Below are 12,466 nucleotides of genomic sequence, written 5' to 3' on the forward strand. Positions count from 1 at the left end.
CGAATTTCATGTCTCTATTTCTTAAACTTCCAACACTCCTTTGTCAAAACTGGTGATAATCCAAACAAAATTCGTGTGAGACTTATTAATATTATTCGAAGGGACATGACATCATATCTATCAATCTATGATTATTGAAATATATTTTAAATATAGTGGGAAGCATAAAAATCTTTTGATTTTAATGTAATAGTTTTTTTGCGTTTGTGATGTACACTCAAAATTTGTTTACTAATTTAATTCAAAAACAATTTTTCCTGATGCAATGAATTATAGTTTGAGATAAAATATTTTATATTTAATTGAAATAAAAACCATTTTCCCCCTACACGGGTATCCACATTAGTTTATATAATATAGTCAACACAGGAATTAACCTCGAAGTACACATGCAACCTACATGTTTGGAAGCTCAAAGCAAGAATAAGTTGGTGAGTAAAAGTAGTATTCATCCTCAGTAGCAAGGGTGAAATTTACACAAGAAAAATTAAGAATAATCTTTATGTTCCACATTCTAAATTTCTGTAAATTTCCTTCCTTTTGAACAAACTGATGCCTCGGTTGTATTAGTCACATTAATAATACATTTAACATTGGTTGTTGAGAACTTGGTTGGGTAGAGGTCAAAATTTCAAATCATAGAAATAGCATTCCATGTACCCTCCTCCCCCCAAAAATAAGTAAAAGGAAAAACAAAGAATACACAGAATTCAAAAGTACCATTTTGGTCTCATTTCCTGTTCTTTATCCGTTAATTCTGCATACTCGTACCACTCTGCCCCAGCCTTGCCTACTGGTAATGGTGGCCTCGTAAAAATCTCAACAGGTTTGGGGACATGTACGGCTAAAAGCAATTCGCCTGTAGTGTCTATTGCATTTTGTTGTGAGAATCTGTGTGACCTGCCAACCGGCTCAACAGAAAGCCATCCTAGACCTGATATAGCAATATCACAAGCTGGCCTGCACAAAAAGAAAGCAACAGATTTCATATTTATCTACTAATAATCATAATATTGGCATTCGCAGAAATGACTTGAGAATTAGGGGTGGCAAAATGGATGGTTTAAATATGGATATGGATTTGGAAGAATATGGATTTGGACGGAAATGGATGTATAAAAAAAGTCCATTAATCCATTACAATCCCCTAAATTTCTTTAACATAATTCAAAATCCAATTCGTTAAAGATAAAATCCATTCAATCCATCCATTATTAGATTATTAATGGATGGATATCCATCAGATCCGTCTATTATTTCATTCATGAATTCGTATATGAAAAAATTATTCCAAAATAACTTTTTCTTGTTTGCGCCCAAAACAGATTTTGTTTATGACTGACATTCACAATGCTCTCCATTTCTCTCCCTAGATAGAGCTTTAATTTTACTTTCTTAATAGAGACTTAATTTGGAGATATACCTTTCAGCATCTTCAAATTTTATTTGCAATTTACGTTCTGAGTCAAGTCCTCTCCAGTGCTCAGCCTTCTCTCTTCCACTTGGTGGGGTTAGCAGAACTCCAAGTTCTTTCTGTGACAAAATAAACAGAAGCCGTCATTCAGGTTTCATAAGGAAATATCCTTACACGTGGTACAAGCGCCTATTTTGATTGACACTAGAGTGCAAAGGGTTAGAAACTTATGTATGAACGACCAAATTAATAGATCAAATAGAAGCACCTTTACTTTTTTTTCAAAAATGATTTTATGCTAATTAAATAGCTATTTGGATTATCTTTTGAAGAAAATCATTACAAAACCTCTTTCAAACAATGAGTTCTTGAACTATCATATACTCTTACCACCATTCAATAATTATGGATGGAGGTACCACACTAAAAAATAGGTAATATATCCAGTCATAATTATTGAATATCAAAATCACTTTTTTCATCCATAACAATGGACCCTGAATTGGAAAACATGAAATACCTAATAACAAATTAAATGTTAAGAAAACTAGAGCCATTTAGTCCAGTTTAAGCAAAACACCAAGTAACTTATTGTTTCTCTAAACAGATTGATTCACAATACCAGCTTTAAGCAAAACAGCAAGTAACTTATTGTTTCTCTAAACAGATTGATTCACAATACCTGATAAAATTCATCTGCTTTCTCCGTGGGCACCATATGAATTGGCATCCTCTTAGGCCCGTAAAAAGTTAAACATGTTTCCGGTAGAGCCTAAAATCATCAAGACTGATAACTTCAAGGGAAATAGGATAAAATGAATTATAAATAAACTAGTCCTATGACAACTGACTATGAAAGTATATAACAAAACCTTCAAGACATCAATTCTAACAAGACCTCCCCAAAATATTGAAAATCCATTCAAGCCATTTACTGTTGAAGCACCTTTGTTTGTATTGTCGGAAAGTACTTGTGAACTCTAACAACAGCAATGAGTATGAAGTTAAATTAACTAAACACTTATTATTGTATAATAATAATGCTATATACAGTTTTTGAAAGAACATACCGGGAAAGATAGGCCCCTCAGTCGGCTTTTAGGAGCAAGGGAGGATAGATCTTCGGAAGGAACAACTGCAGTTTGCCTGTGGTGGAGATGAACTCCTGGAGTGTCATACAGTTTCTGCATTGATTAGGGAAAAAACAATTAAAAAAAAAAAAGAGTAAACAGGTCTTTACACTAAATATATAAATCAGTAAAACATACCCCTCCTCCAAAAAAAGCATTAATTTGAATTGGCCCTAAGGTAGTTCCAGGAACAGCAGACTGTACTGGTTTGTATCTTTGTGCAGCTGCAGCCACTGGATCATTATATGACATTGTCTCTGGTATCAAATATTAAAAGGTCAAGATGGAATAAAATGTACATGAATACCTGAATTGTCAAAATGATAAACTATATACAGAATAATTTAGAGAAAAATTATGAAAATTGAAGACAACTACCATTACCTATTTCAACAGTTTTTTTTTTTTTTGAGAAGTAGTGAGTTAAAATTGAGTTATATACACATTGATGTGAAAGCAGAATGCAAAATGAAACAAATATATATATATATGGCCAATATCAAGTGAGAGGAGTGTCGTATGGTGAGAGATGAGAAGATTGATTAATAAACACATTAGATTAAATTAAATGGCCGTGATTAGATTTACTTATTAAAAAGTCATGTGTTCTCTTTGTAGACAGGTCGCAGATTCTCTTCCTATTGTTCTCCCCTCTCCATGAATTGTCCAATTCTGCCACCTGTTTTCAGATTGCTCCCATTTTCACATGCCAAGTAAAATCGAATTTTGATATATTCAGTTCAAAACATTATTTTGAACATAATCATGGATTTTGGCAATTGTGGTCCAAGGATAAAAGGGTAAAAGTATATTGAAGCAATTTGATGATTTAGAATTTGGAATAATGCATAATTTGGGTATAAAATAAAAAATTAAGTTGAAGCATAACGATTTGATATGCTTGATGTTTTGTTGAATTTAAATCGTATTTACAACTTGCAGGTACCATCTTCGGCAATTAACAATTAGAGAGAGACAAGAAGGAGAAGTTGCAGAAGGTTTTTGGGAGGGAGAACGAAAGATAAACCATATTGTCTAAAAAAACAAGGTAAGGCTGCATACAATACACCAATTGGTGGGACCCCTTCCCGGACCCTGCGTATGCAGGAGCTTTAGTGCACTTGGCTTCCCTTTATAATGGTTATTAATCAATCCTCTCATCTCTCACAATAAGACACTCCTCTCACTTGATATGCCCTGGGTGTAGGTGTGAGTGTGAGTGAGTTTGTGTGTGTGTGTGCGCGCGCGTGTGTGTGTGCTCTATGTCAGATGTATACGGTTTTATTATATAAAATAAAGTCGATTAACCTGTTAGCCACCACATCAAAATTAAAGCGCATAGTTTAGCATCAAAGGAATGAAGTATTCAAGAATAATGCAAACATGACTACAACGGAAAAAACCAATTTTTCAATTGTAGAAAACGCATAAAGGTAAAAATCATTAGCATCCACAACTTCTCAATTTAGAAAATGCATAAAAGCTTAATCCAAATGTTTGCAAAAGAATGTAGATATAACTCACTTAATAAGGCGTTGATGAAAGCAGATTTACCAACATTTGCTGAACCCTATAAAATAAAAGAATTAGTCAATATGGTTCTTGGCTAAACTGTTAAAGTAGAAGTTTAAAATACAAAGGGTTCTATGCACACACAGTGAAATTGTAAGATTTGTATTATATAAATGGAAGCGTAAAATACAAAGGGTTCTATACACAAAGTGACACAGCGAAGTTTTAAGCTTTGTACTATATAAATGAGATGAGATACAGAAGGCAACAAATGAATCTTCCATAAATGCTTTACTAGCACTTTTACTGTAGGAAGAGGAAAACAAGAAATGAATACAATTTAATATATTGGTTCATCTATAGTTTGTGAAAACATTCCAGAACAACGTAGTAAAAACATCTATGCAAGAACATTAGCTCCTCTTCTAAACAGTGTTGTCTATGGCGGTTTATAGCAGAGGCCCAAAATTCCTCGATTTCGGCCGCCTTATGGCACGGTTATGGCGGGGTATGGCGGAAAAACCCGCCACATCAGCCACCATTTTGCCATATTGACGAGGTCAAAACCTGCCATGGCTCTGCCATAACCGCCATTTGATAACACAGCTGTTAAACCCAACCTGCTTAAGCATATGAATCTTCCAGTTCAGAGACTTACCAGAATGTAAACATCTCTTCCCTACACAAAGGAAAATAAATCGAATTTCAGTAGGAGAAAAATCTGAAAAATGTTAAAAAAACATGTGAATTGAATGCTGCATAGTTTATTTTGAAGCTCAAGTTAAGACTCCTCGGCCCTAAATCATCATGGTATTTTCTCTATATTTTCATATGTACATCCCGTGCAGAATGCAGATGCAAAGACAATTTGGTTTGATCACTATATATCAGCATTATTTTAGTTCTATGATTTCCAATGCTTTTGACAAGAGGAAAAACAAAGTAGAAAAGAGAACATGCAATTAAATTTCCTACTCTGAGTATCTCAAAAGGCTATACTTAACAACCCTTGACATTTGACAAGTTCATTTACCTGAAATGCAAAAAAGATTCCTAATTATTATCAACACTACTTACAAAGTTTTTTGTACTTTATAAATATGGATGACAGTAACCGACAGAAAGTTTGTCATCTCAAATGTAATACTAAAAGCTAGTGTATATTCGTGTTCCCCAGAAAATCTCTTGATGATTTCAACAATTAAGAACTGAAATCAGTTAAAAGGAAAAAAGGTGACCCTTAAAGGATAAACAAACCTTCTTCTCTTTCTGGATTTCTGATATCACTCCAGTTATTCCTACCAATGATTTTGAACTTGTGAGATGGACACTGAGAACACTGCAATGAATATAAGCAATGGAAGTTTGATAAGCTAAAATCTTCAGCAGTTGTTATTAAGTTTCACAAAAAATTAACTAAAGAATTGGATTCATCAATCTCAAGCAATGCAAGCTTATAACCCAAATGTATGAGAAATTCGCCTTCTCACTCTTTACTTCTAAATATCAGATAACTGAACAACATGGTAATATGCCACAAATTAGTAACTTCAAAGGTAATGATTAATACAAAGAAGATACATACTTTAGTTTCTTTCTTGTGATAGCCTCTACAACCCAATCCCCAACACAATTAAAATCAGTATCTCTTGGAAGGAGATCAACCTACAAAGAGAACATTCTTTTATATACGATAATCATATAGTTGTAAATTAAAAATCTCATCACATATTTACCAAGAATGTCCTATTAAAAACAATAATAAATTACACGCATGTAGTTACCTTAGTCACAACCATGATTATTGGATTAGCACCAGCAAGATCTCGCACTCGGGACAAAAAACTGCCATTGAAGTCAACAACATCAACCTAGAAGTGGTTATCTCAACAATTAGACAAAGAAGCTTTTTTACTTTTAGTTTCATTATTATCACTAATTGGTAATAAAGAAAAGGTAGTAAGTATTGCAAAATCTACAAAATGTTGTGATAATTTGAAAATATTGGACTCTTAGTTGACGGACTTGCCATTTCCATCGAAAAAAATGAGAGAGTAGTCTTTCCATTAATTTGTTTGCAGAGCCTAAATTATTTGTCAAATTGTTCGAATCCAAATTCCAAAGTCAAGTCAGATTATTCAACCAAAAGATTCAACATAAATATTCATTAAACATACATGTATAAATCCAGTTTTATCAACCATCCGTCATCCAATTGCTGAAAATTAGCATTCAAGTGATATCAATCCGCACATTTGAAAATGTTTTCGTTCAGACATTAGATGAGATATGACTTAAAAAAGTGTATATAGGTGAGAGACATCTATCACCTCACAATCCGTTTTTGTGGGGGTGAGTTGGATCTGACCCAAATTTTAAAAGTTTTCTAGTAATATTAGTGTTTGATGAGCTAGGAGGTTCTACGTCGCTGAGCAATCAAACATAAGTTCTAAAACAAAGTTCTTAAAATAAAGTACTAAAATATATCACCTAAATATTACATAAAAAATATTTCACCCTTAGTGCTTGTGTAAAACCCAAATTCTAGTATTCTACACATGTTTAGTTAATATTTCACCTACGAAACCTAGACAATTAAAAATTATTGTTAAAGCATCAGTGTCATACCCATACCAAATATCAATGTCTATTCATAATGTACGAAAACTACATGATTTGAGTAGGAATCAAACTCAGCATTCCAGAATTTACATCGGTCACACACACTGTGCACCCCAACCACTTGTGCTAGACCCCAGTGTATAAGAAAACTAAAACCGGGGACTATTTTAAATGCAATTACAGTACCTAAAACAAAGGAGTAAAAATCTTATAAAAACCAAAGTTTATAAAAATCTGTTGATGGCAAGGACTCAATAAAACAAAAAATTCCAATTTTATAAGAACAAAAAGGCCTACAAAGTATCTGGATTTTCCTAGAATACCATGAGATAAGTAAATTCTTATCCAATCTAAGAGCATAAAAAAAACATGAGAGCTATAAGTTTACCAATTTGACAATTAGAGCTTTGGCATCACGCAAATGAGACAATTTTTGTCGAAGATCTTCTGCAGTAATGAACTGTTTCCCGCCAGAGTATCCTCCATGTCCTCCAACAGCAGTTATCATTTCACCATGAGACAAAAGCTGGCACCGCCCACATAGAACAGTTTTAAGCTGGTGATGTTTCTTCTTCTGCAACAGAATAACAAACACATAAGCAATTTTGTAATTCAGAAACAACTCGTGGATAATTTTAATGTTCCGATAAGATAGAAGCTATGAAGAATTTTAATGGCTGTTGAAAAATTGAAGGAAAAAAATTAATTAATTGAATTGAATGTAACATTGAAAACGGACACACCTTCCATTTAAAGTGTCGGTTCTAGATAGGATAGAAGCAATCTATGATGCACAGACACCGACACACTATGAAGCACGGACACACGGACACTGACACGCCGACACAGCTAATAATTTAAAAAAATCACATAATTCAGTGCAATTAAAAGTGTTGGTTTCGTGTCGGACACCTAATTCAAGGAGTGCCCGTGCTTCATAGACACATAATAATTTGAAAAAATGACATAATTCAACTATGTTATAAGGCATAATAGAGATACAAACCAATTCATAGGTTTCGGAGTGGACAAATCCAGGAGCGTCATTATCAGAAGTTTGTAAAGGAGCGCCACAGCCATAGCAAGAAGCTACGGAAATGGAAGCTTTAAGAGGCTTCTCTTTCTTTTTACTGTTGTTCTGTTTGGGGATGAGTTTGGTTGGTTCAAATGACTGCTGGCGTTCGAGGAACTTCTCGCCTGGTGACGGAGCAGCGGCTCCGGTGCCTTCTGGTAAGCGTGATTTGGAAGGACGAGAGAATTCGCAGAGAATGAGACAAGGTTTGGAGTGAATTTGAGGGAATTTGGGGTTTGGGAGAGAAAGAGGGGTTAAGAAAGTGGATAGGGTTTTAAGCGCCATTGATGATGAGCTTTTGCTTGCGCACTAATTTCAGTACCAGTGTCTTTTTGACATTATAAAAAAAATGCTTAATTGCACTTTTGGATCCCTATCTTTTCAAAAGTTGCGGTTATGGATCCCTAACTAATTTAAATACAAAACAGCCCCCTATGTTTTGATTCTTTGGCAGTTTTGTGACCCCCAGTCCATTGTTGACTCGGTCAACGCTGACGTGGCACCCTAAGTGAGGTGCCACGTGTCAAATTTTTTTATTTTTTTTGCCTTGGGGTCCAAAACTGTCAAAGAATCAAAACATATGGGGCTGTTTTGTATTTAAATTAGTTAGGGGTCCATAACCGCAACTTTTGAAAAGATAGGGGTCCAAAAGTGCAATTAAGCCTAAAAAAAAGCCAAAAATACAAAATAATAAGGGTTAAATAAGTACCGGCAACTCTCTCTTTTGGATACTCTCTCTAACACTCACTCTTTCATTGGGTTAAATCAATGTGGGTCATACACTTTGGAAATGGAACTCACATAAAATGGTGGAATATACATTGATTTTATCCATTAAAAGAGTGAGTATTAGAGACTGTCCAAAAGAGAGTGTTGCTAGCATTTCTCAATAAGTTTTTATTCCTTGTAATTACACAATAAATTTTGACTTTAATCCTTACAAAATAAAATGAGATGTTTTCATCCTCGCAAATTTTATTGTTTTAGTTTTGGTCCCTAACAGATATTATTTTGATATCTTTTTGACATTTTTTAAACATAATAGAAATATATAAAGGTTGAACATAATAAAAAGACATAATATGGATACATCTTGATCATAAAAGAGTTATAATCTTGACATTTATATGAATATAAATTGGCCATTAAAAACCAAAAACAAAATAAAAAATTTTGCGAGAATGAAAACATTCAATTTTATTTTGTAGGGACTAAAATCAAAATTTGTTATATTTGTAAGGACGAAAAACTTATTTAACCCTGTATAAAAATAGAGAGGTGTCCTTACATCTACTATCTCTTTGTCCAAACAAATTTGTCCTTTGTCCTTTTTATTGGAGAATTGTCCCTCAAGAACTCAATATCCTTCACGTAGACGATATTCTCAATGTTCTTCTCACATTAATAGCCCTTCAAGTAAAGGTCTTTATTTCTTTTCTTACTCACTTCTCCAAACACTCACTCAAACTTTCTCACAATTTTACTTGTCTCTCAAAGTTCAAGGCACCAACACTCAAGAGAAAGGACAAGCAAACTGAAGTATAAAAATAGGATCTCACTTGAGAGCGAGCAAGAAAAATAAAACTTGACCTTTTTCTATCCAAGGAAGACACAGTTTGGAATATTTAAAAGTAAACTAACAATTTAAAATAACTTTTGGTTAAGAAAAGTTTTCAAAATACAATTAAGGTTACCCTATTTTAAACAAGTCTCAAATCTATACTATACATATAAAAGAAAACTACATCTTTAAACTCTTTTGGGCTGGATTTTTCTTTCTAAAAATACCCTCAATTTTCAATACAAATAACACATGTAACTGTTAGCCGATATTTGTGAAAAGGGTATCATTTAATACAGTCAAAGGTTTGACCTAAGAAGATGGACTTGACTTTATAAAAATCTATCGGAGATGTGTTCCCAGCGAGAATCGAAGACGCTAATTTCAGTTCGATGGATAAGAGAAGTTATCGAAGCGCCATCGGCTTTGTGGATAAGGTCAAAAAGATAGTAACGGCTATATTCGATATTCAAACCGAATGGCTATGACTAGGTAGTTATAAGTCTATTTGTATAAATAGTAGTTTTTCTTAGGAAAAACGGGTCACAATTCAATCATACTCAAAACTTACACTCAATACTGTTCGTATGGAAGCGACAAACTAGTCACAAGTTGCAAAGTATGAACATGTGCACCAATTTTCATTAAGTCTTTGCAATTTCAATACATTTCTTTAAACATCTTTGCAATTTACTTAAGCGTTTCCAAGTATTTTTCTTTACTGTCATTTTCACTTAACTTCGATTGGATTCAACTGGGTTGAATTCGATTATTTGCATTTTGTTCTTGTTTTATCACAGTTCTTTAAGAACAAGTATCACGTTTGAAACGTATAATAAAAAGCACAATATGCTCTTAAGATTTACTGGTTGATCTTGCAAGTGAACATCTTTGAAACTAGCGATTGTTTACCAAATTTCAGTATAAACAAATTGGCATGCCCAGTGGTGTAACGCCCTCTTTGAATTATTAGATTTATTTCATTATTTAATTGAGTCTAAAATTTATTAAGAAGAGTTTAAAATATATTTATTTGATTATGTGATTTATTAAGTGGCTTATGTTGTTATTTAATAGATTAAGATTTGAAAATAGAAATAAGATTGAGTTGAGAGTTTGTTATGAGATTTTAGAGAGTTTTGGGGGAGAAAGAGAAATAAGATAAAATAGAATAAAGGATTATAAATAGGCTAGTTTAGAAAAATAGAACGTACGACCAATTTTGGAGAAAAGGGAGAAAAAGCCAAGAGAATGGAGAAGCACATAGAGGCTGTGATTTTCTTATTCTGAGGTAAGGGTGGGACTAACATTCAATAATCTTGAGTCTATGATTCTGAAAATTGTATTTAACATGTTGTAGGTTTTAGTTTTTGAGAATTTGGGAATTAGGGTTAAAAGTGATTAATTGATGATTTTCTAAAATAATGTTTTGGGTCAAGTTTTATGTGGTTTTGAGTCTCTTTTTATGTATATAAATGTTTAGACAAACTTTGGGATCAAATTTGGGCATAGGGAAGTTAAAATTGGGATTTTGGGGTGAAAAGTGTGTTTTTCCCGAGTTGCTCTCTGACAGCATGTTCTGTTTCATGTTCTTGCGTCTTTTTCACACGTTTCCGTTTTGAACTGGGTTTTGGTGTAAAAATGAAAGTTGTAGATAATTTTGTTAGCTTTCCAATGGCTTTGGTTTGGCGTAAAAATGATTTTTGGTTTAGGAGTTTTGATGAAAATACTCCAAGGAGGTCTTAGTGAATTTTTATGAATTTCAGCACAACTTTATCCGAATTTGAAATGAAAACTGGTATTGATTGGTACATAATTGGTCATAGGTGTAAACACGAAAGTTGTAGGTATGAATGTTAGCTTTCTAATGCCGTTAGTTTGACTTCAAAAGGATTTATAGAACTTGAGTTATAGTCAAATTACTGCACGTAGGTAACAGTGAATAATTGTATATGATTGATGAATTAGTATATGAATGTATATGTTGTGAATACGATATTGTCCATGATTGATGAAGTGTTATATGTATATATGATGTTTTAAGATGTTGATTATTATTTGATGTTGTTATACTGTGATATAATTGTATATGCATTACTTGAATTATATGTGAATAATTGAGACGTTGTTGACTTGCATTTGATATTATTATGTCATGCTGTTTTTGTATACTGTTGTGTTGCTGTTGTTATTTAACTAAAGCTGCATGAGTCGGTCTAAGTTGATTAAGATGATGAAGTTCCAAATTATTGGATTATATAAGAGGTTGTTGATTTAAGATGTTAAGAGGTCGAGTCCATGCATTAGCATTTCATTGTTGGGGGCTTGATGCCCTGGAGCCTTTGCTCAATTAAGTTGAGGGCTTGATGCCCTGGGAGCCTTTTTACGCTCAAATAAAGTTGAGGGCTTGATGCCCTGGAGCCTATTTACGCTCAAAGATTGGTACCACATGCATGATTAGAAGATTAAGTTGCATAGTCAAGAGGTTAAGTTGTCAAGTTGTCAAGTTGTCAAGTTATCAAGTTGTCGAGTTGTTAAGTTGTTAAATCATGAAATTGTTTAAAGCTGTGATTCTTTATATGAACTATTAAAGAAGTGAATTATGATATATTATTATCTATGATGAATATTATGATGATTACATGATGTTGTCTATGAGTTGTTAAATATGATTGATGATGCTTATGTTGTTAAATGTAATTGATGAATTATATGCTTAATATTATTGTTTGTGAAATCTCACCCCTTCTGTTTACCCACCATGGGTAACTAACAGGTAACCAAGAATAGTTGATGTCGTGTGAGCTTTCCTTCTCGTGTGTCTTAGGTGCTCTGATACGTAACGGGATGGGAACTTTGTTATTGCTTTTCTATTCTTTACGTATTGTTTTTGAAAATTTATGACTATGTTTTTAGATTGGATTTTTATGCGACATTTATGAAGAGGCCTTCGTGCCAAAGACTGTTTTAGTTATTGAAATAAATTCCGCTGCGAAGTATTAAAGATCTTGTATTTGAATTTTAAAGGATAAATAGTTATTTATTCAGTTTATGATTTTAAGAAAAGAATGTGACATTCCGTTTATGTTGAAAAACTCTGATTATTTATGCGAAATTTTAATGTTGGGAAAACGGGGTGTTACAATTGGTATCAG

General features: G+C 33.2%; 1 protein-coding gene across 1 annotated transcript; it reads right to left on the bottom strand.

Moving 5' to 3' along the window:
- Positions 1-475: 475 nt before the first annotated feature.
- LOC11423839 (putative nitric oxide synthase) lies at positions 476-8,094 on the bottom strand. Its single transcript, XM_003595703.4, has 13 exons — positions 7,685-8,094; positions 7,067-7,252; positions 5,841-5,927; positions 5,642-5,721; positions 5,314-5,395; positions 4,715-4,735; positions 4,069-4,114; positions 2,683-2,801; positions 2,485-2,598; positions 2,287-2,394; positions 2,097-2,186; positions 1,424-1,533; positions 476-960 (listed from the first exon to the last, which is right to left on the bottom strand). The coding sequence occupies exons 1-13, from the start codon at positions 8,033-8,035 to the stop codon at positions 711-713; spliced, it is 1,644 nt and encodes a 547-aa protein (XP_003595751.1). The 5' UTR covers positions 8,036-8,094; the 3' UTR covers positions 476-710.
- Between the last annotated feature and the right edge of the window lie 4,372 nt (positions 8,095-12,466).

This window comes from Medicago truncatula, chromosome 4 (assembly GCF_003473485.1).
Source record: "Medicago truncatula cultivar Jemalong A17 chromosome 4, MtrunA17r5.0-ANR, whole genome shotgun sequence".
Lineage (NCBI taxonomy): Eukaryota > Viridiplantae > Streptophyta > Magnoliopsida > Fabales > Fabaceae > Medicago > Medicago truncatula.

Bases quoted from the DNA above. Each gene is read 5' to 3' on its own strand.
- LOC11423839 (XM_003595703.4), bottom strand. From the start codon at position 8,035: ATGGCGCTTAAAACCCTATCCACTTTCTTAACCCCTCTTTCTCTCCCA. The intron at 2,599-2,682 runs GTATGTTTTACT...TAATCAATGCAG, and splicing joins ATGCTTTTTTTGGAGGAGGG to AAACTGTATGACACTCCAGG. The intron at 1,534-2,096 runs GTATTGTGAATC...ATTTTGTCACAG, and splicing joins AAGCAGATGAATTTTATCAG to AAAGAACTTGGAGTTCTGCT.